The sequence below is a fragment of the Molossus molossus genome, unplaced genomic scaffold (assembly GCF_014108415.1).
Source record: "Molossus molossus isolate mMolMol1 unplaced genomic scaffold, mMolMol1.p scaffold_m16_p_3, whole genome shotgun sequence".
NCBI classification, from domain to species: domain Eukaryota; kingdom Metazoa; phylum Chordata; class Mammalia; order Chiroptera; family Molossidae; genus Molossus; species Molossus molossus.
Window position 1 is genome coordinate 123,172,864 of NW_023425366.1, and position 24,464 is coordinate 123,197,327.

Below are 24,464 nucleotides of genomic sequence, written 5' to 3' on the forward strand. Positions count from 1 at the left end.
GAAGCGCCTCCAGAACCCCAGCCACCGCGGTCTGGTGCGATTTTTCCTCACCTTCGACTGGGACCCAGCTCTTGCGCCCTCTGGTGGTCTCATTTGGGGCAAGCTGGGGCTTGAAGCCTCTGACTCCTAGCTGCAAGAGAGAGTATGGGTGTGGGTGGGGCAAAAACCCACAGAGCCCTGTCTCCAAAGGAAAGCTTGGAGTGGTTCCTTATATTACCCTTCCCCAACTTCCAAGATACAGCTAATAAATATATGCTCTAAATAAAATTAGTATAGTTCTATAAAATTAGTACAGAACTCAGTTGTTAGAAAATCAGCCCATGAGCTGAAGGGTCTCGGGTTCGATTGCCGGTCAAGGCCACGTACTTGGGCTGCAGATTCCATCCCCGACCCTGTCTGGCATGTGCAGGAGGCAACAAATCAATGTGTCTCTGTCACATCTATGTTAACCTCCCCAAAAAAAATTAATGGAAAAAATATTCTCGGGTGAGGACTAAAAAACTAATTTAAAATTTAAAAAATAAATTAGTATAGTTGTATGCAAATACTGTGTTAAGACCCTCTTGCAACCAGACTTCTACTGAAAATCTGGAGTCTCATGGGGAGAGCATAACACCTTATCAGAAACTATTTTCGCCCTGACCAGTTTGGCTCAGCGGTTAAAGCGTCGGCCTGCGGTCCGGAGAGACCCGGGTTCGGTTCCCGCTAAGGGCACGTACTTCGGTTGCAGTTTGTCCCCGGCCCTGGTTGGTCGTGCGGGTGGCAGCCACTCGATGTGTCCCTTCACGTCGATGTTTCTCTCTCTCTCTCCCTCCCACTCTATCTGTACAAAAAATGGAAAAAATATCCTCGGGTGAGGATAAAAAAAAAAAAAAAAGAAACTATTTTGAGTCATGGATACCCTTTGCTGACATTGTTCCAGGAGATACTTCGTGTTTCAGAACCTTAAGCCAGGTCTCTTCTGAGGGTTTAAGGAAAAGAGATGCAGAGGAAGTTCAGACTGTAGCCACTGAATTTCATCAACAAATCTTATTGAACATCTACTATGTTCCTGGCCTGGTGACAGGTAAAGCAGATCTACCCTCATAGATCTTATATGGAGGAAACAGATATCCATACACATGTAAAATTGCACCTGTGAAACAGAATAGCAAATCACAGATTGGAAGAAAATATTTGCAAGGCATATTTGGACTTTTATCCATCCAGATATATAAAGAACTCTTTTTTAAAAATACGATTTTATTGATTTTAGAGGGGGAGAAACATCAATGTGACAGAGACAAATTGATCAGTTGCCTCCTGCACCCACACCAACAGGGGATCAAACCCGAAACCTGGGTATGTGCTGTGACCAGGAATCAAACCAGCGAACTTTCGGTGCATGGGACCATACTCAACCAACTGAGCAACCAACTGAGCCACACTGACCAGGGCTATAAAGAATTTTTTTTTTTTAACTTATCTTTAAGTTGAATGTATTACAGATATCCCCTATTTTTGTTCCCACCTCTCTCTTGCTTTCCCCACACTACTGTCTGTGCCTATTGGTTATGTATATATACATATAAGTTCCTTGGTTTATCTCCTCCTGCCCCCCCACACCACCTTCCGTTTGAGGTTCATCAGTCTAACAACCAATTTATACTTTTTTTTTCCAATTTATACTTCTTAATCCCTTCACCTTTTTCACCTGTCTGCCCAAAACCCCTCCCATCTGGCAACCAACAAAAAGTTCTTTGTATCTATGAGTCTGTTTCTGTTTTGCGTGTTCTTTTTGTTTGTAGATTCAATTGTCGATAGATATGTATTTCTTGCCATTTTATTGTTCTTTTTTTTTTTTTTATCTTCTTCAAGAAGACCCTTCAACATTTCATATAATACTGGTTTGGTGGTGATAAACTCCTTTACCTTTTTCTTGTCTGGGAAACAAGAAAAATATGGCCATCGATTCTAAATGATAGCTACGCAGAATAGAGTAATCTTGGTTGTAGGTCCTTGCTTTTCATCACTTTGATTTTTATTTCTTTATTGATTTTAGAGAGAGAGGAAGGGAGGGAAGAGAGATAGAAACATCAGTGAGAGAGAACATCGATTGGCCACCTCCTGCATGCCCCCCATTAGGGATTTGGCCCACAACCTGGGCATGTGACCTGACAAGGAATCAAACCGGTGACCCCTTGGTGCATGGGTCAATGCTCAACCACTAAGCCACACTGACCAGGCTCATCAATTTGAATATTTCTTGCCACTCCCTTCTGGCCTGCAAAGTTTCTTTTGAGAAATCAGCTGACAGTCTTACGGGAGCTCCCTTGTGGGTAACTAACTGCTTTTCTCTTGCTGCTTTTGATTCTCTTTGGCCCTGACTGGTTTGGTTCAGTGGTAGAACGTCAGCTGTGGACCAATGAGTCACAGGTTTGATTCCAGCCAGGGCCACATACCTCGGTTGCAGTTCGTCCCCAGCCCTGGTCGAGGTCGTGCGGGAGGTAAGTGGTTGATGTGTCCCTCTCATGTCGCTGTTTCTCTCTCTCTCCCTTCCATTCTATCTGAAGATAAATAGAAAAGTACCCTCAGGGGGATTTTTTTTTATTCTGTCTTTAACCTTTTTCATTTTTGTGATGTGTCTTGGTGTGGACCTCTTTGGGTTCCTCTTGTTTGGGACTCTCTGTGCTTCCTGGGCTTGTATTAAGGAAGTCTTCTGTCATTATTTTTTCAAATAGGTTTTGAATTTCTTGCTCTCTCTCTCTTCTCCTTCTGGCTCCCCCATGATACAAAACTTGTTACACTTGAAGTTGTCCCAGAGGCTCCTTACACTATCCTCATTTTTTTGGATTATTTTTGCTGTTCTGATTGGGTGTTTTTTGCTTCCTTATATTCCAAATCGATGGTTTGCTTTTTGGCTTTACTTATTCTACTATTGATTCCTTGTAAATTATTCTTTATTTCAGTTAGTGCATCCTTCATTTCTGACTGATCCTTTTTCATGTTGTTGATGTCCTCACTAAGTTCCTTGGAGGTCTCCTTAAGTTTCTTGAAGTTTTCACTAAGCTCCTTGAGCATCCTTATAACCAGTGTTTTGAACTCTGCATCTGATTGATTGCTTATCTCCATTTTGTTTAGTTCTTTTCCTGGAGTTTTGTTTTCTTTCATTTGGGACATGTCTGTCTCCTCATGTTGGCTGCTTCCCTGTTTGTTTCTATGTATTAGGTAGAATGCTAGGTCTCCTAGGCTTTGTAGGGTGGCCTATTGTAGTAGCTATCCTGTAGGTCCAGTGGCACAGCCTCCCTTATCACTAGAGCTGGGCCCTCGATGTGCACCCCTAGTGTGGACTGTATACCCTTCTGTTGTAACTGAGTCTTGATTGCTGTTGGCACGTCCATGGGAGGGATTTACTCAGCTGATCAGCTGCAAGGACTGGCTGTGCCCACTGACCTACTGGCCTCTGACTACCTTGGAGGATCAGCTGTGCAGGGGCCCACCACACAGAGCAAGACTTACTTCAGCAGGGCTCTGGTACCCACTGAGTCCACTCACTGAGTGTGTCACTTGTGGAGGTGGTTGGGTGGTGGTACTTTGATGTGGTCTGAAGCTGTCCACAGTGTGTGCTGGCTCTGGGACAAGGTCAGCCACTCCTGTGTTCTACCTGGAGCCACCAGACACAAGCTACAAAGTGATCTGCAGCCTGGCTGGTGTGGTTCACTGGTTGAGCATCGACCCAAGCACCAGGAGGTCACTAGTTCAATTCCCAGTCAGGGCACATACCCAGGTTGTGGGCCCGATCCCCAATAAGGGGCATGCAGGAGGTGGCCAACTGATGTTCCCTTATCAATGTTTCTATCTCCCGCTCCCTTCTTCTCTCTATATCAATAAAGATTTTTTTTACAAAAAAAGTGATATGGCCCAGCCAGTATGGCTCAGTGGTTGAGCGTCAGCCCATACACCAAGAGGTCACCTGTTTGATTCCTGTTCAGGGCACATGCCCAGGTTATGGGCCAAATCCTCAGTGGGGGGCATGCAGGAGGCAGTCAATCGGTGTTCCTTCTCATTGATGTTTCTATCCCTCTTCCTCTCTCCCTAAAATCAATAAAGAAAAAAATATATAAAAAAATAAAGAGATCTGCAGATGACTGCTTCTTGTGCTGGGCTTGTGGAGGTGCCCAGGAAAAGCCAAGTTGTGAACCAAGGCTGGATGCTCCTAGTGCCAGGCCTGAGCCACTTAATGAGAGGTTTGGGGCTAGCTGAGACCAGATGCTTTTTTGAGAGAATTTAGGAAAACCTGAAGCAGGATCCAAGACAGGCCAATCCTGTGGTAAAGCCACTGGAAACAGCTTGGGTGGGCCTGAAAGTTGGGTGGGGCAGGGCCTCAGGGAATCACCAGGGCGGGGCAAACAGCATGAGCCAGGTTGCTGGAGTCCCAGATATGGAGCCCATCTGCTGACCTGAGGAAGGGCTCACCAAAGGAACAGTAGCCTCTGACAGCAAGTCTGTCCAGGAGAAAGCTGCCTCCCCAATGCTGGAGCAAGTCTAAGTCCATGCACGGGCCCTTTAAGAGGAACTTCCTGGGACTCCAGAAGCCTCACCCTCCCTCAGCCTCAATTCCTGCTGGTTTTTACAGCCAGAAGTCATGGGGACTTCTCTTCCTGGCATTAGAACCCTGAGCTGGGGGGCCTGGTGTGGGACGAGGACCACTCGCTTCTCATGGAGGACCTTCACAGCCGAGATATAAAGAACTTTTCTTAAAAATATGTTTTTATTGATTTTTGAGAGAGAGAGAGAGAGAGAGGGAGAGATAGAAACATCAATGTGAGAGAAACACTAATCATCCGCCTCCTGCACGCCCCCTACTGGGGATCGAGCCCATGACCTGGGCATGTGCCCTGATGGGGAATCGAACCAGAGACCTCTTGGTGCATAGGTCAATGCTCAACCACGAACCACACCAGCTGGGCAAGGTTTTTTTTTTTTTTTTAAATCCTCAGCCAAGGATACACTTAGAGAGAGGAAGGGGGAGGGAGAAAGAGAGACAGACAGACAGAGACAGAGAGAGAAAGAGAAGGAAACATGGATCGGTTGCATTCTGAACATGCCCCTACTGGGGATGGAATCTGCAACCCTTCAATGCATGGGCTGATGCTCCAACCAACAGAGCCACTACAGCTGGGTAAACTCCAATAAGTTTTTCTTTTTTAAGACTTTAGCCCAAACACAATACCACTAGACATTACTGAAAGTAAAACTTTGATTTTAAAGGCAAATATTTTATGCTAATTGATTTTGTCAAGTGAGGAAAGTTATCAGCTCCTCTCTGAATACAGGTGCTTTTTAAAATTTTGTTTCCTTTATTAATTTTTAGAGAGAGAGGAAGTGAGAGGGAGACACAGAAACATCGATAAGAGAAAACATCGATTGGCTACCTCCTGCATGCCCCCCACTGGGGATCGGGCCCACAACCTGGGCATGTGTCTTGACCGGGAATTGAACCAGCGACCTCTTGGTACATGAATCGACACTCAACCACTGAGCCACACCGGCCAGGCTACAGGTGCTTTTTAAAATTTGATGGCTCTTGATTTAAATTCCTTTAAATCAGATGAATAAGTATGAACAAGGTCAGATGAATAAGTATGTCTGTACAGGTCTGTTGGTTTAAATTGGATCCCAGCCTTTTGCTCTATTTGCTTTGGAAATTGTGGTTTTTGAAATAAAAACATATGTCAATGTTTTGAAAACAGTTCACTTATGACAACTGCCACAGAAAAGAAGTCAGCATATGGGTATTATAAGGACCTGATAACAGAGACATTTGACCTGGTCAGGGAGATTGAGAGCATCTCAGGAAGTGGTCCTTGAGCTCAGATGTGGGGGAGGGGCAGTTATTGACTACCCAGGGAAAGCATGTGCAAAGGCCCTGCCACAGAAAGCAGCATAGTGAACACAAGGATCTGAGAGGACAGTATGAAGAGAGGCCTGTAGGGAGCTATCAGAGGTCAGGCTCGATGGGGCCTAGGCCCTGTGAAGGATCTTCTTTATTTTAAAATCAGATTTGCATCTGAGATCACGCTGGCTGCAGCGTAGATGGACTGGAGGGCCAGAGGGGCCACAGAACCACCTGCCAGATAGCTGTGGCACTAGGCGAGGCTGCAGGCAGTGGTGGCTTGCACCAGGATTGGATGGAGGGAAAGAAGTAAACTGCTTTGAGAGTCATCTGGGGCACCCAAGTTGATTTGGGAATGGAGTGGATATGGGGTGAAAGAAGGGTCGAGAGTGAAACTTAGGTTCCTGGCTTATGCAGTGAGATGAGCGGTGGTCGGATTCTTGAGACAAGGAGCTTCTTTATTCACTGAACAAACATTGGTTAGGTAAGTCCTATGCCAGACACTGAGCATGGATCTTTTTTCTTTAATCCTCACCCAAGGATATTTTTACATTTATCTTCAGAGTGGGAGGGGAAGAGAGAGAAACATCGATGTGATAGAGACACACCAATTGGTTGCCACCCACAGGACCCCAAGCAGGGCTAGGGACGAACCGCAATCGAGGTATGTGCCCTTGACCAGAATCGAACCCAGGACTCGCTGGTCCACAGGCCGCTCTAACCACTGAACCAAGCCGGCCAGGGCCTGAGCATGGATCTTTAAGAAAAACAAGATAGCCCTGGCCAGTTTGGTTCAGTGGTTAGAGCATCGGCCTGCGGTCCGAAGAGACCCGGGTTCGGTTCCCGCTAAGGGCATGTACCTCGGTTGCAGTTTGTCCCCGGCCCTGGTTGGGTCGTGCAGGTGGCAACCACTCAATGTGTCCCTTTCACATTGATGTTTCTCTCTCTCTCTCTCCCTCCCACTCTATCTGAACAAAATATCAAAAAAAAAAAGAAAAAAGAAAAACAAGATATAGTACAATCCTGCATCGCTTAATGAAGAAGGTAGATTCTGAGAAATGGGTCAGTAGGTAATTTCATTGTGCAAACATCAGAGTGAGCACACTTACACAAACCTAGATGGTACAGCCTACTCACACTTAGGCCGTGTGGTATAGCCTACTGTCCCCAGGCTACACCTGTCCTGCACATTACTGTACTCAACAGTGTAGGCAACTAGAACACAAAGGTAAGTATTTGTGGATCTAAACCCAGAAAAGGTATAGTAAAAATAACAGTATAAAAGATTAAAAATGGTACGCCTGTGTAGGGCACTTCCCACAAATGGAGCCCGGAGGACCGGGACTGCTGAGCGAATGTGAGGGCTGAGGCCATTCCTGTAGGCTAACTACTGTAGTTTTTGTAAACACTGTAAACTTAGGCTGCATCAAATTCATTTCAACTTTTTTTTCTTCAATAATAGATTAACCTTAGCTTATTGTAAGTTTTTTACTTTATAAACTTTTTATTTATTTTTTAGTATTATTATTATTTTTTATCTTCACCCAAGGATATATTTTTCCTTTTTTTTTTTTTGCATCCTCACCCGAGGACACTTCTCCTTTTTTTGTTCAGATAGAGTGGGAGGGAGGGAGGAAGAGAGAGAGAGAGAGAGAGAGAGAGAGAGAGAGAGGGAGAGACATCGACGTGAAAGGGACACATCGAGTGGCTGCCACCCACATGACCAACCAGGACTGGGGACAAACTGCAACCGAGGTACATGCCCTTAGCGGGAACCGAACCCAGGTCTCTCTGGACTGCAGGCCGACGCTCTAACCGCTGAGCCAAACCGGCCAGGGCTAAACTTTTTATTTTTTTAATTTTTTGTAATGACTTAGCTTAAACCACATTATACTGTGGTACAAAAATACTTTTTATATTCTTATTCTATAAGCTTTTCCTTTCTTTAACTTTTTTGTTAAAAACTAAGACAAGCCCTGGTTGGTTTGGCTTAGCGGTTAGTGTTGGCCCGAGGACTGACGGGTCACGGGTTCGATTCCCAGTCAAGTGCACATATGTGGGTTCAATATCCAGCCCTGGTCAGGGTCCTGCAGGAAGCAACCCATTGATGTGTCTCTCTCACACTGATATTTCTCTCTCCCTCTCCCTCCCTTCCACTCTATCTAAAAATCGATGAAGCCCGGCCAGTGTGGCTCAGTGGTTGAGTATCATCCCATGCACCAAGAGATCGCCGGTTTGATTCTCGGTCAGGGCACATGCCCAGGTTGTGGGCCCAATCCCCAGTGGGGGGTATGCAGGAGATGGCCAATCGATGTTCTCTCTCATCGATGTTTCTATCTCTCTCTCCTCGCTTCCTCTCTCTCTAAAATCAATAAAGAAAAAAAAATTTTTTTTAAATTAAAATTAATGGAAAAATATCCTCCAATGAGGATTTAAAAAACAACACTAAGACAAACACATGCATTGGCCTAAGGCTACACAGCGTCAGGATCAGCCATACCACTGTCCTCCACCTCCACATCTTGCCCCACTGGAACGTCTTCAGGGGCAAAAACGGGCATGGAGCTGTCCCCTCCTAGAACAATGTCTTCTTCTGCAGTACCCCCTGAGGCTCTTCTTGGGTAGGTAACCCTCTTTTCAGAATGCACTGACTTTGGCATTATTGCAACTACAACCATGTCACTAAACAGTGGGAATTTTTCAGCTCCATTATAATCTTTTTTTTAAATCCTCACCCAAGGATATCTTCCTATTTATCTTCAGAGAGTGGAAAGGAGGGAAACATTGATGTGAGAGGGACACATCAACTGGTTGCCTCCTGCACAGCAATCGAGGTATGTGCCCTTGACTGGAATTGAACCCATGACCCATTGGTCCATGGGCCGATGCTCTACTGCTGAGCCAAACTGGCCAGGGCTCCATTATAATCTTATGGGACCACCATCTACAGGCGGGCCATCACTGACCACAGTGTCATTAGGCAGTGCAAAGCTGTATTTGTTTTCAAGACCTTACAGTCCGGTGGGGGAGAAAGACATAGACCAGTGGCTGTAGGAGTATGCTGAGCTAGACCCCCGTTCTAGGCTGAGATGGGACACACACAAGAGAACCTGGCCAGTCCTACTGGGGGCTTGATGGAGGGAGGAGCAGGGGTGCGGAGGTGGGAAGCATTAAAGGTGTGAGGCTTTAGGAAAAAGGGAAAATAACATCTTGCTATTCAGAGTGGTCAGCAGTGTTATACCTGGAGCTTGTAGGCAATGCCGCACCTCAGGCCCCACCTCAGAACTGCTGACCCCACATCTGCATTTTCACAGGCTTCCCTGCTGATTTGTATGTACACAAGTGCGAGAAGTGCTGGCCGCATCAAGAATTCTGAGGCGGGCCTGGCCAGTATGGCTCAGTGGCTGAGCGTCAACCCATGCACCAAGAGGTTCGAATCCCGGTCAGGGCACATGCCCAGGTTGTGGGCCAAATCCCCAGTGGGGGCATGCAGGAGGCGGCCAATCAATGTTCTCTGTCATCAATGTTTCTATCTCCCTCTCCCCCTTCCTGTCTCTCTAAAATCAATAAAGAAAAAAAAAAATTCTGAGGCAGCTGTCAGGCCCACCTGGTTTTATATCTGGCCTGGCATCTGGTGGCTGTGTGGTCTGGGGCAGGTTAATTAACCTTTTATGCTTGTTTCTCTTCTGTAAAACTGGAATATAGTAGCCTCTCCTTATCCATGGGGGGTCTTGGGTGCCTGAAACCATGGATAGTACTGAACCCTATATACATATATTTTCCTGTACATACATATCTATGAAAAAGTTTAATTTGTAAGTTAGGAATACTAAGAGATTAACAACTAATAATAAAACAGAGCAACTATAAAAATATAGTCACACACATCTCCTGATGGTATTATTTTCTCTTGTGCCTGATTTAATCTCATGTTGTTTTATACAGTGACGTGCAGTACGGTCATATCCTGGGAGCAACAGGCTGCACCACACAGCGCAGGTGTGTCAGTTAGGCCATCTCCGTGTGCTGCGGTGCACTCTGATGTGCACACCAGGAAATCACCTGGCAGCATTCTCAGAACATTTTCCTATTATTAGTGGCACATGACTATACTGCACCTAAGTTACGTGAATGGGTCTCTCTCAAAATATCCTACTATACTGTACTCACCTTTCTTCTTGTGATGACTTGAGGACACAATGTCTGCATGATGAGATAAAATAAGGTACTCAGAATGCCATGCAATTTAAAACGTATGAGTTGCTTACTTCTGAAAATTTCCATTTAATATATTCCGACTGTGGTTGACCACGGGTAACTAAGACCACAGAGGTGCCCTGGCCAGTTTGGCTCAGCGGTTAGAGTGTCGGCCTGCGGTCCGGAGAGACCTGGGTTCGGTTCCCACTAGGGGCGCGTGCCTCGGTTGCAGTTTGTCCCCGGCCCTGGTTGGTCGTGCAGGTGGCAGCCACTCGATGTGTCCTTTTCATGTCGATGTTTCTCTCTCTCCCTCCCACGCTATCTGAACAAAAAATGGAAAAATGTCCTCAAGGTGAGGATAAAAAAATGTTTTAATTAAAAAAAAAACCCGCAGAGGTGAAACTGCAGATAAAGAGGACATCTGTGATAACAAACTTACCTTAGGATCGCTCTGAGGATGAATAAGATTGAAAATGCCAAGCTTGGTATGTGGTACCGAGTAAGAGCTCACTATGGTTTTGAAGGTTTCTAAGCAGAAGAGATTTAGAAAGATCACCTGACAAGTGACCAATCTCTTTGATCAAAAGGATGAATATCTCTCTCATCATAGAAGAAATGCAAATTCTTTTACAATCCTTTCCCATGTCCTCTCCAGATTAAGTGTTGGGGAAGATAAGAGGAAACTGGAACCTTCTAGCACTTGCTAGTGGACTTAAGAGGTCCAGCCACTTTGGTCAGAAATCTGGCGACACTCCAGAGAAACTGGGCAGGTGCACATTCTGTGACAGTGATTCCACTCATGGGTATAAACCTGAAAAAATCTCACCTGTGTTCCCAAAGAGGAGCACTAACCTGTGTTCCCAAAGAGGAACACTAACCTGTGTCCCCAAAGGAGCACTAACCTGTGTCCCCAAAGAGGAGCACTAACCTGTGTTCCCAAAGAGGAGCACTAACCTGTGTTCCCAAAGAGGAACACTAACCTGTGTTCCCAAAGAGGAGCACTAACCTGTGTCCCCAAAGAGGAGCACTAACCTGTGTCCCCAAAGGAGCACTAACCTGTGTTCCCAAAGGAGCACTACAATATTTCTTGCAATAGCAACATCCGGGCACTACAACTGGGTTTGGTTACAAGGGACAGAAATCCTCAAATAGCCGTGATTTAAACAAGACAGAAGTCCCCCTTTCCCTCGAAAGCCCAGAGGTCAGTGGCACAGGGCTGGTAAAATGCTGCATGGAGGCTGAGACTCAAGTTCCTTCTCTCCTTGACCTTCCATGTGTGGCTTCCATCCAAGGTCACCTCATCAGTCAAGTTCCACTTCCAGGAAGAAGTGAAGGAGTGGCATGCATGCCCACTTATGGTGGCATCCTGGAAATTGCAGCCCTCCTCCCCTTGTGCCCCATGAGCCTGAACCAGCACTTGGCTGCACCCAGCTGCAACAAGGGCTGGGAAGTACTGTCTTCATTCTGAAGTTTCTGTGCTTTGCTAAAAACCAGGGGTTCTGTTACCCTGGAAGGAGGAAGAATGGATGTGAGGGGACAACTAATGGCCCTAGTCACAGAGACTGTAGAGTGGGGGTCCCATGAGGGCCACAAAGACAGAAATCCTCAAGGACAAACAAGCTGAATGTATTCCCATTTATTCTGCTGAGACTAAATATATCACTTTAATGTGTTCAAACTCATTAACAGACAAAAGATCTGAAAAAGTGAGAGCTATACCATATTATGTATAATTTCAATGTTATAAAGGTTTCTTTCCTACAATATAAGGCCAAAGAAATGCTACATTCCAACAAAATAATATTAAGAATGTGATACACTCTTGCCAAAATTATCCCACATATAGTGGAAAATTAATGGCTTTATTAGTACACAGCACTGAGAAAACTGGCTCATTATATAGAGAAAATAAGACTTGAACTTCATATACAAAAGTGAATTGCAAATAGTCTACAGCAATACTCAGTATATAGCAGCCAGTACAGCCTAGCATCAACCAATGAGAACAAATGTTTGGCCATGCAGACCTGGCGCCAGCCACTGCCAACACCAGCATGGACTCGCCGGACTTCAGCCCTACTTAGTCGCCTAATGTGAAAGAGAAAGCTATTAAGCTAACAAAAGAAAATGTAAAATACTTTAACTACTTTTAAATAAGAAATAAAAAAGCAATAAATGATATGACAAAATAGTTAACTCACTTATATTAAAATTAAAAATTTCTGTCGAGTGAAGGGCACTCAAGTGCCATTCTGAGAGTTATTTGCAACTGCCCAGGAATATACAAGCAACTCTTGAGGACAAAGACACAGGAGGCCCCCATGAGAAAAAGAGCAGAGAGAAATGAATAGTTTACAGAAAAGGAAATCAGAAAGGCTGACAGGTACATGAAGAAATCTCCCAAATTCCTGGGGCTGAGATGAATGTACATTAATACACTGCCACTTTACACCCATCAGCCTGGCAAAAAATAGAAAGCTGGGCAAGAAAAGTGCTAGCGAGGATGAGGCGAATGGGAAGCTTCCAGTTGGAGGGTCAGTGACCATCTAAAGAAAAATTTGGTTGAACCATAGAGAAATTAACCTGTCTGACCCATAATCCCATCCTGGGAACTTATGCCGGAGAACTTTCCACACAGGCATGGAAGGGGACACATAACAGAATGTTCATCATGGCCTTGTCTACATGCCGAGGGGGTGTAGGTACCTAGAGTTGGAGTCACGCAGGATCTACCAGCTGATGCCCACTGTGGAATGCCACAGAGCAGTTCAAAGCAGCAAAGCCGATATAAAACAAGCAACACATGTTGAGTGAGAAAAGAAGCTGCACAGATCTGGAGCACCCCATACATAAGGCTATTCCCACGCACAGCACTCTGTTTTACAAGGGTACATTCATATTCAAAGACATGGAATCAACACCCTAGAGTGGATGCTTATGGGAGAGGAAGGTGTGAAGGAGAGAAAAGCCATAAAACCAGGGCCTTGCATGGACTAGGATCTGAGATCCAAAACAAAAGGCTCCCTGTGCGCAATTATGCCCTAAATAATGTGTGTGCATCAGGACGGGGTCCTGGAGTGAGTCAGACACCCAAGGCTGAGAACCTTTGATATCCCTCAAAAGAGCCCACTGCCTGCCTATGCTGAAGCTCCTGCACGCACGAGCCTGGTCATTTATTTCCCTGCAAGCCAAGGAATCACACCCGTGTATGTGCCTCAAGCAAACCTCACTACCTCTCCCCAAACGACTCTAAGGCCACTGATGTCCTAGATGTGGCGTAAATCCCAGACCTGGAATCCCATTCTCTACCATCGTTTATTTCAGTTCCCTCTTCAAACATGAACAGTTTTATAAAACAGACATTTTGGTGAAGGAAAGGGGGATGGTGGAAGTAAGAGGGTGGAGATGTTGAGGGGTATCCCGTGGGTTACAAAACAGCACACCATGGGAATGAAGCCATAGTCCACCCAGGGCACCTAGAGGACCACACAACTAATCAGGTCACTAACAGTTCGAAAAGTCAACAGAGAAGGGTCAAATACCATGCTTTGATTTTGCTTCAGCTTAAAGATAACTCTACCTCAGCTTTAGCTAGTCTTTGTTGGGCCAAAGGAGACAACCCTTCTCCCCAAGTCCAGCTGGGCCTCCACACAGGGTGTGGGGTTTCAGCTCCAGACCTCAATAAGGTCCCCAGATTCCATGCCCAGATCATCTGGCAGCTCCTTGCCTGAAAGCTTGGTCCCATCAAAGAAGAAGGAGAGGTTGTGGCCAGAGAGTCCCATGGCCTCCTCGTAGTGGGACATGAGGGTCTTGAGAGGAGAATCCTGGAGAGACAGGAAAAAAATGATGTAAATAAAAAGAGGAGCTGGGAAGAATTTATGGGGACAGGCAGAGGACCTGGAACAGGGAGGACAAGGGACAAGTAAAGTTGGTGGCCGTGGAGGGGAAAGAGTGGACAAAGCAGCCAGTATAGTTGGTTCCTCTCTGGGGAACCAGGGCCAGAGCCCCAAGCTTAGGATGGAAGCAATGGGTCAGGCAGGTTCTCCAGTAGCAGTCCCCTCACCTATCCATGGAAGCATATATGGCAGGGACAAAGAGAGCCCAGACTCCTGAGTAAGAATGATCCGAGCTGGAGGCCATTCTCTCCCACTGAACTGATTGTGTGATCTTAGGTAAGTGTTCGAGTTTGAACTGTGTCCCCTCCAAAGAGATACTCTGTGGTCCTAAGCACTGGTAAATGTGAATGTGACCTTACTTGGAAGTAGGGCCTTCACAGATGTAATGACATTAAGATGAGTTTATACTGGATTAGGGTGGTCACCAATGCACATGACTGGTGTCCTTGTAAGAAAAGAAGTCAGAAACACACAGGGAGAATGCCATGTGACAACAGAGGCAGATTGGAGTGACGCAGCTGCCAGCCAAGGATCGACGGCCACCACCAGAAGCTGGAAGAGGCCAGGGAGGATTCTATGCAGTCTCAGAGGGAGCACGACCCTGCTGGTGCCTTAATTTCAGATTTCTAACCTCCAGAACTGTGACAGAATACATTTCTGTGGTTGTATGCCTCCTTGTTTGTGGTACTTCATTATAGCAGCCGTGAGACACTGACACAGCAAGTCACTCACCTCTCCAGACCTCAGTTTCCTCATTTGTTAAATGAGGGTAACAGTGCTTTCCCATATAAGATTGGTGTGAAATTAAATACCCTCAATGTCACTTACAAGTGTGGCTTTAATTATTATTGTGATGGATTTTAGTGGTTACTGTCCAAGGGTCCTTTCCATGTTAACTGGAAGGAAGAGATAGGAGACTAGAGCAGAGGTTCCCAGCAAGAGGGAGGGAAGTTGAATGATGGGCTTTTCCCACTGTCTAGGATGGGCAGGAACCCGAGACCAGGGAGGGCAGTGTCTCCAGCAGATCAGGACCAGGAGTCTGCCCTCAGTTAACTGACAAGAGAGGTGGCAGAGGAAAGGGTGAAGGGGCATGGAGAGCCATCTCTTCCACTTACTCGAGACAGCGAGACTTCCAGCGTCTGGTGTTTCTCCTTCCCCTGCACCCGCAGCTGGAGCAGCTGGGATGTCTCTGCGGCCTCTGGAGAACTTGCTAGCACCACACAGTCTGTGGGAGGCGGGATCAGGATGCCAGGCCTAAGCAGGGGCTGGAAGCAGGGCCCCGCTGGGACCTCTCCTCTTATCCCCTCCCTGTGGCAAAAGCCTCCTCAAGGTCCCACCTCCCTTCCTCTCACCAATGATGTCAGCCACTCCAAGTTTTAGGGTCCTGGGGGTGGCGGTAGGGGACAGCTCTGTCTCTCCAAAGAGCAAAAGGATCCTGCTTGGGGACACCCCGAGATGGGTGGCCATGTGGTCCACCACACTCTGTAGGGGCTCCGACTGGGGAGGGAGATAAGCAAAGGAGGCCTTCCTGCCTTGAAGTGCCCCATCTCACCCCCCAACACACAAGTTTATGGCCTTAGCTACTTGCTAAGCTCCTCAGCTGTGAGTTTCATCATATTTACCTGGGAAAATACAGAATAAAACTGGGTCAACAAGGGCTTCAGACAAATAACACAAAGAAATGAAGCAACCATGGATGATGAGGAAAAAGGGAGTGGTGAGGATCGCAGCGAAGTGGAGCTCACCTGCTCCATCTAACAGGCCAGCCGTGCCCTGGCTGGGTGGCTCAGTTGATTGGGCATTGTCCCATGCACCAAAAGGCTGTCAGTTTGATTCCGGGTCCGGGCCTGGTTTTCAGAATCAATCCCCATTAGGGTGCGTGTAGGAGGCAGCTGATTGATGTTCTCTCTCACTGATGTTTCTCTCTCCCTCTCCCTTCCTCCCTCTCTAAAATCAATAAAGAAAAAAATTTTTTTAAATAATAATAATAAAATAATAAAAATCAAGAAAAAATAAATAAGCAGGCCAGCTGTTCTGCAGTTCCAACTAACTGGTACCATGTGGGAATACAGCCAGTGTGCCTAGGTGTCTTCCTATTTAAGAGAAACCAGACATCTGGACCTTTGTATGAAATCACCCAATGCAAAGGCTGGCAACAAACTCCTATGTTTTACAAGCACTCTACAGCCCTGGCTCGTTTGGCTCAGCGGTTAGAGTGTTGGCCTGCGGTCCAGGGAGACCCGGGTTCGGTTCCCGCTAAGGGCCTGTACCTCGGTTGCAGTTTGTCCCTGGCCCTGGTTGGGTCGTGCGAGTGGCGACCACTCGATGTGTCCCTTTCACATCGATGTTTCTCTTCTTCCTCTCTCTCTCTCTCTCTTCCTCTCTCTCCCTCCCACTCTATCTGAGACAAAAAACAAAAAAATGTCCTCGGGTGAGGATAAAATAAATAAATAAATAAATAAAATAAAAACACTCTACAGGGCAAACAAAGAAGATGCTCTGTTGATAAGGCCATGGGCTGCCAGATTGCAACCTCTGGCTTAACTGCTTGCCAATGCATAGTTATGGCTCATTTCTGTTACCATTCTTGTTTTTGGATGGAGTCACCCCCACAAAGACAGCAGTCTTCACTAGGAAGGTGCAGGAGCGCACAATGACAGACCTCTGTGTGTCTACTGCAGTAAGAACATTAAGAGAAAAGCACAGAGTCTGAGGGAAGGAAAGGGAGGGGGACATATCCTGGGGAGGGAACTACCAAATGAAGCTTCCTAAATGGCATGAAGGCCTGAAAGAGCGCTGAGCAGATCCAAGGAGCAGGATGGGCAAAGTAAGACACAGTTCCTTCTGCCCCCAACACCACAGTCTCTCCACAGGCAGCCCCAGGACCTTTCTCCCTCGGGCCCTTCAGGCACTTACCATTGTGACGGGCAATCTGACAAGGTCAGCACGACACCGGATTTTGAGCTGGAAGAGTCGAGGACTCCTTGGGAGAACAGGCCCTTCCAAGAGGACCACCTCATCATCTTGGCTCAGGTGGTCCTGGCCCTGGCACTGCTTGGGACTCAGGCAGGAACGAAGATCCTGGAGGCGCTTGTTCACCTCCCTGGGGTGGAAAGAGGACTTGGGGTCAGTTGGGGTGGGGTGGGGAGGTGTCCATACTGACCCTCCACCCCAGCCCAAGCCTTCTGCCCCTGGCACCTTAACTTCTGGAGTGCCCGAGTATGTTTTCTGCTTTTGGTCCTTGGCAGAGGTGGGGGCAAAGGAGAGGTGTCCTGAGCCCTGCAGAGAGAAGAGAAAGGCAAGATGAAAGAAGAGGAGAAACCCCAGTCCCATTCCTTTCCTCATGGGCTATGGACCCCAGGAACAGAGGGGGAGTTGGAGAATCCAGAGGGAACACCTTTCAGTAATATTATAAGAGAGGAAAGGACAGGAAGACCTGAGTATCATTTTTATAGGGAAGAAAATGCCTCTTTTTTAAAAAATCCTCACCTGAGAATACGTTGATTGATTTTAGAGAGGAAGAAATGGAGGGAGAGAGAGGGAGAAGGGAAGAGACAGGGAGAGAGAGAAACATCCATTGGTTGCCTCCTCTACTCACCCCAACCGGGGACTGACCCTGCAACCTAGGTTATGTGACCCGACTGGGAATCGAACCCGCAACTTTTCAGTATACAGGACAATGTTCCAACCAACTGAGCCACACCAGCCAGGGTAAAAATGCCTAATTCTTTTTTTTTTTTTTTTATCCTCACCCGAGGACATTTTTTCATTTTTTTGTTCAGATAGAGTAAGAGGAAGAGAGAGAAAGAGAAAGAGAAAGAGAAACATCGATGTGAAAGGGACACATCAAGTGGTTGCTACCTGCACAACCCAACCAGGGCCAGGGACAAATTGCAACCGAGGTACATGCCCCTAGTGGGAACCAAACCCGGGTCTCTCTGGACTACAGGCCGATGCTCTAACTGCTGAGCCAAACCGGCCAGGGCGAAAATGCCTAATTGTTAAGGTAAATCACTTTGCAGGTAAATGTCTGCTAACATTGAGCACTTACCATATACCAAGTGATAACTTTTTTGTTGTTGTTCATCCTCACCTGAGGATATTTTTCCATTCATTTTTAGACAGAGTGGAAGGAAGGGAGGGAGAAACATCAATGTGAGAGAGAGACATCGATTGGTTGCCTCCCACACGACCCCAACCAGGGCTGGGAATTGAACTCGCAATCCAGGTATCTGCCCTTGACCAGAAATCGAACCCAAGACCCCTCAGTCCGCGGGCCTACACTCTAACCACTGAGCCAAACTGGCGAGGGCCCAAGTGCTAACTCTTAATCTACTCAAAAATTCTGACACAGGTACCACTAGTATCCCTATTTTACAGACGAGAGAGCAGGAGAAGATAGCTAAGAGGCAGCTCGTTGGATCTGAACCACAAGGGCGGTCTTCAGAGCCACACCGTAACCCCTGCATTACTACATCTCAGACACGAAGAAGAAACACTCCGCTCCCATGGGCCTTCCTGAAGGGTCCACTGTCATCCTCCTGTGCGGACCACCTCTTCCCCCAAGAGCTTCATTCCTCACCTGAGCCTCAAGACTCCTTCCATCCCTTTTCCTTACTCCTTCAGGAGCGAGCCAAGGCTCCTGCCTGCCTCAGCCTACCCCTCCAATTCTTTTCTGCTCCTAGGGCTTCAGTGCCCGGTCTCACTCACAGAGACACCGTCTTTTTCTCTTTTTCTTCTTCAGCCTTACTCCTCAGGTTCTTCTTCCAGGGAGAATCTGGAACTGGGAGATCCTCAGCATGGGGACTGCTAGAATCTGCCATATCCCCCTCTGGGGACAGAGGAGAAAGTGTAAAGAGTTAACCAAGAGAGGGCAAAAGGAGGCCAAGGAGAGGAGACCCAAGTCACAGGCTTCAGAAGGTCCTCAGAAGGGAGGAGACTGTGGGGGACCCAGGCACCAGGACCACATCACAATACTGGGGAAGTGCTCAAGGGGCGCGAGTCAAAAGGAAACGCCTAACTCAGAAAAGCATGAGCTGGAGTCTGAAAGATTAAAGCAGGACTGTGTCCAAGCCTCGTACATGAAATATGAGGCATAAGACAGTTTGACAAGTGGGGACAATTGAGAAGTGGTCCACTCCAACTAACACAGTGTCCTCACCAACCCCAAAAATATATACTTAGCACTACTATTATACTACTTAGTAATAAGATTATAATACTATTAGTCCATTGGACACAACCAATAATTTGATAAAGGCCAAGGAAGGGGTAGGCAGGGGAGGGTGGAGGTGGGCAAAGGGAGAAGAAAGGGACTCCTGCAATAATGTCAATATTTAAATTTTTTTAATTAAAATAATAATAGTCTGATTGGTGTGGCTCAGTGGATTGAGCATCGTCCCATGGACTAAGACGTCCAGGTTCGACCCCCAGTCAGGGCACATGCCTGGATTAAGGGCTTGATCCCTGGTAGGGGGTGTGCAGGAAGTAGCCAGTCGATGTATCTCTCTCACATCAATATTTCTATCTCTCTCTCCTTTCTACGCTCTCTAAAAAATCAATAAAAACATTTTTTAAAAAATAAATCATAATACTATTAGTATTATGTACTACTGCACATGTATGTGATATCATGTATATTATAAAATGTACATTAAAACAGATGTCAAAGTATGACTTTTTTGGTTGTTAATCCTCACCCAAGAATATTTTTCCATTGATTTTTTAGAGAGTGGAAGGGAAGGAGGGTGACAGAGAAACATCAACGTGTGAGAAACACATCGATTAGTTGCCTCCCGCGTGACCCTGACCAGGGCTAGGGATGGAACTTGCAACCCAAGTACATGCCCTTGACCAGGAATCAAACCCGAGACCCTTGGGTCTGCAGACCGAAGCTCTAACTGCTGAGCCAAACCAGCCAGGGCAAAGTATAATTTATTATTTTTTTTAATCCTCACCCGAGGACATTTTTGCATCTATCTTCAGATAGAGCGGGAGGGAGAGAGGAAGAGAGAGAAACATTGATGTGAGAGAGACACATCGAGTGGTTGCCGCTCATATGACCCCAACCTGGGCCGGGGTCAAACCACAACCGAGGTATGTGCCCCTAGCAGGAACCGAACCCAGGACTCTCCGGTCCATGGGCCGATGCTCTAACCACTGAGCCAAACCAGCCAGGGCATGGTTTGTTTTTTTAAAATATTTTTTCTTTACTGATTTTTAGAAAGAGAGGAAGAGAGAGGGAGAGAAAGACAGAAACATTGATGAGAGAGAACATCAATTGGCTGCCTCCTTTATGCCCCCCACTGGGGATCGGGCCGACAACCTGGGCATGTACCGCCTGGGAATCAAACCAGCGACCTCTTGATGTACGAGTCAACGCTCAACCAGTGAGTCACACCAGCCAGGCTAAAGTATGATATTTAAAAAGTGTTTTCATTTTATTCCTGCACTCAATTTGGTAGGCACAAAGACTATGTGAGTTGGGCATGGGACAAGGAGGGAATGAGGTAAAAAAACAAACAAACCCGTTTCTCAAATTTCATCCATGTGAGTGTCATTATCACATTTTGTCACATTTCTGCATTATTTGTTTAGTATCTTTATTCAAATCATTTAACTCCTTATAAAAGGAAACTAGGTATTTATTCCTTTTTTATTGAGGTATAACTGATATATAACATTATATTAATTTTATTTATATAATATAATGACTCAATGTTTGTATACATTGTGAAATATCAGTAACCAGGTATTACTCTAGAATATAAAAGCTCTTTTCTATTTGTGTGCCACCAATAAAAGACCATCATTAACCATAAAAATAAATACCATGAAACAAAACAATGATAATAAATCCTAGATCAGTGGTTCTCAGGCAACTGTGCCTCTCATGGGACATGTGGCAATACCTGGAGAATATTCTGGTTGTCTCAATGAAAGGGGTTGGAGTTGGGCTGAGACACTGGTATCTCGTGGGTAAGAGGTCAGGATGCTGCTAAACATGCTACAGTGCACAGAATTATCCAGTCCAAATGTCAGTAGTGCTGAGGGTAAGAAATCTTGTCCTAGCTAAACATGGCAGCTACCAGTGGCCTGAGATCCTGCATTTGTGACAAGCTCCCAGGGGGTGGCCAACATTACTGGGCCCACATTTTGAGTATGGGGCGGATGCACTTCCCACTGCACCCACGGGGCTCGAGCTAGGCCTACATTTTGAGTAGCAAGGAAAGAGGCACATTTTATATAGCACTTCACATGCCAGGAAGTCCCAAACTACATAGGGAGCCCGAGAGGGCTCTCTCTATATTCTCTCCAATTGATTCGCACTAAAATCCTTTGATATAGGTCCACTGTTATCCCCATTTTCCTGATGAGGAAATTACAGCACTGAGAGATTAACTTGCCCATCGTCACACAGTTAATAAGGAGTAGAGCTGGGATTCAAACCGAGACCAGCTAGTTCTCATCACCCTACCACACTCCCTCATGGTACAGAAGTCTTTTTTTAAAATATTTTTTCTTTATTGATTTTAGAGAAAGAGAGGAAGGGAGTGGGAAAGACAGATAGAAACATCGATGAGAGAGAACATCAACTGGTCGCCTCCTGCATGCCCCCACTGGGGATCGGGCCCACAACCTGGGCATGTGTCCTGACCAGGAATCGAACCAGTGACCTCTTGGTGCGTGGGTTGACACTCAACCACTGAGCCACACCGGCCGGGCAGAATAGAAGTCTTGATCCAAGGTCTGAATTTGCCCACTGAATCACTTCCTTATTAAACTTAATTCCTAGTCACTGCCTTTGGATGGGTTACAAAAAACACATCACTGGGGGAAGACAAAGGCTGGGCAGCCCTGCTAAGACTCAAAGAACACCCTGCTGGCTCCACAATGTTCCCAAAGAACTTGTTGCAGATATAACAAGGTTACAGATTCTCAACACCTCCCCTTCCCTTGTCCCCAGGATTACACAATCAGAATCTCCAGGGATAGTGCCCAGAGTCTGTTATTAGCACACTTTTATAACTATTAGAGTTGGAAGAGGGTGGTTTGACAGCACCTCTGGTGCCCTCTGATTAACAGTTCAGCTCCTTTCAGGACTGGAGCATTTTTCTGGCTAGGATGCAGGAGTCACCTCTCCTAGGCCTTCCCTGGGGAGCCTCAGGCAACAGCTAACCACAGGGATGTAAACTCCCCAAAGTCTCCGCAGGGAGGCCAGCGCTGGGCATCTTTTCCCGCAAGCCCTCCCTTACCTTCCTCAGTCCCCGGTGGACAGAGCTTCAGGAGGGGCAGGTTATCTGGGATGAGGCGGAGGCTGTTCTTCACCTGCAAAGACAAAAGTGGATCAACCCCAAGTCCTCCCTCTGAGAGGGAAAAGGGGATAATTCTTCCCTCACACCCAGGCCTCGTCCAGCTCCCAAGTTCGCCCTAAGTATACTGACATCCCAGCCTTCTCCCAGGATCCAGAACCGGAGTGCCCTTACACCGCCTCTCCCAAAGGCAGCCTGAGGATACAGGATCAGTTCTCCTCTTCTACCAGGCTGCTAGCCATCCCGCTATCTCAGAATCCCAGGACCGTCTCCTGGAGTCCCAGTCCTCTGAACTTCCATGAACCCCGGGCCCCAACACCCCAGCTTCCTGGATCCTTAGCAATGGGCTCCAACCTCAACACGGAACACACCCCAAGTCCCAGTTCCAGACCCTCCCTGAACCCTCAGGGATGCCAGCCCTACAGCCTCTCTACGTCCGCGACCGGAACCCCAAACTCCCAACACACTTCAAACCCCTTCTTCTGCCCAGTCTGCAGAAACCCCAGGAACCCTGCATCTCTCTGCCTCCGTAGGCCCTGGCCCCTGCTCGGGTTAGTCCCCCAAGAACAAGCCCCAGACCCGACCCTCAGTACCCCTGAAACCCAGCCCTCCGCGCCAGCCGCCCCGGGAGCCTGGCGACACCTTCCCGGAGTACACCGGAACCACCGGCGCCTCCCCCGGATCCAGCAGTAGCCGCCGCCGCCGCCTGACCAGGGCCGGAGGGGCTCCAGCCGGCCGTGCGTGCGCCCCTTCGCTGTCGCTGTCGCTGCCGCTATCGCTGTCGTCCCGGGGCGCGGCCGGCACCGGGGACTCTGGAAGCGGGATTTCGACCGAGTCCGAGGCGCCGCGCGCCGTTGAAACCTCCAGGGTTTCCTCATCGCTGTCGCTGACCAAGTCCACAAGGACCGAATCCACGGGGCGCCGGGATGGAGACCGCTGGGCGCCAGGGCGCCGGCCCCGGCCGCCCCGAGTTCCTCGGCCGACACCGCCGCCTCGGGACCGTCGGCCCCGTTTCCTCACCGGCTCCGCCATGCCACTCACCACCGCCAAAGTCGCCCGCCTCTAGCTTGTTCACCCGGCCCCCTCCCAAGACTTCGGCCCTTCATTGGCGGAACCGCCTGCTAGTCACCACTCCTCCCCGCCCACACTCTCTGGATCCGCCTCCCTGCCCTTTCACTGATCACTTCGCCTGTCCATCACACATCCGCCACTAAAACCAAGGCGCCAAAGATTCCAATGAGCCTTGAGGCAATTAGCGTGGACTTCAATTCGTCCAGGGTCACCCATTGGCTGGGCTGCCTCTCTTGCAGACCAGCCTTCTTTCAGCCCCACACTTTGAAGAATTTCGGTTTCCTGTTTGGTGAAGGAGCCAGGCATTCTGGGAATTGTAGTCCTCAAGCCCTATGGGAGTGGAAGGAAGAAGGTGGACTGAAAATTGCTTTTAGCAACCATGAAATTAGCTCTGGCCCACGTGGCTCAGTTGGTTGGGCGTTGTCTCCTCTGCTAAAATGTTGCTGGTTTGATTCCAGGTTGCACTGCAGGCTTGATCCCCGGTAGAGGGCGTGCAGGAGGCAACCCATCATGTTTCTCCCTCTCTCTAAAAATCAATACAAATACTATTTTTTAAATTGTGAAATTAGGGCAGAGGAGCATTTTAAATATATTTTTTAAGTTTTTATTTATTGATTTTAGAGAGTGAGAGGAAGAAAGAGAGCAATATATTTGTTGTTCCACTTATTTATGCATTCATTGGTTGATTCTTGTATATACCCTGACCAGGGATAGAATCTGCAATCCTGGCTTATCAGGACAAAGCTCTAACCAACTGAGCGACCCAGCCAGGGCCTAGTGGAGCATTTGAGATCTTGCTGCCCAAGCATATGTGGTCAATTTGGTTCAAATAAACTCATAACAATTCTCTACAGTCTGGGGGGGAAAAGTGAAATCTCAGAATTAGACCTGACTTCACAATATCCCCCATTAGTGTTTCCCCCAACCACGTTCTGAGTTAATTCCACACAATGTCACCCACTCTCACACACGCCCCCTCCACATGTGCAAAATCCACACAATAAACACCCTGGACCAACACTTTAACACTATTCAACTTTCCAAATTACCTCCAATCATACAAACCCTATCTCACACCAGACTTCTTGACAGACACATTTCACACACAATGTC

At 47.2% G+C, this 24,464-nt stretch overlaps 1 protein-coding gene across 1 annotated transcript; it reads right to left on the reverse strand.

The window, feature by feature from the left end:
• Positions 1 to 47: 47 nt before the first annotated feature.
• On the reverse strand, positions 48 to 23,312 carry LOC118642304 (nuclear factor of activated T cells 2 interacting protein). Its single transcript, XM_036280000.1, has 10 exons — positions 22,923 to 23,312; positions 22,224 to 22,296; positions 18,679 to 18,799; positions 17,167 to 17,247; positions 16,885 to 17,071; positions 15,321 to 15,465; positions 15,084 to 15,193; positions 13,800 to 13,896; positions 10,046 to 10,078; positions 48 to 130 (listed from the first exon to the last, which is right to left on the reverse strand). The coding sequence occupies exons 1-10, from the start codon at positions 23,310 to 23,312 to the stop codon at positions 90 to 92; spliced, it is 1,278 nt and encodes a 425-aa protein (XP_036135893.1). The 3' UTR covers positions 48 to 89.
• Positions 23,313 to 24,464: the final 1,152 nt, after the last annotated feature.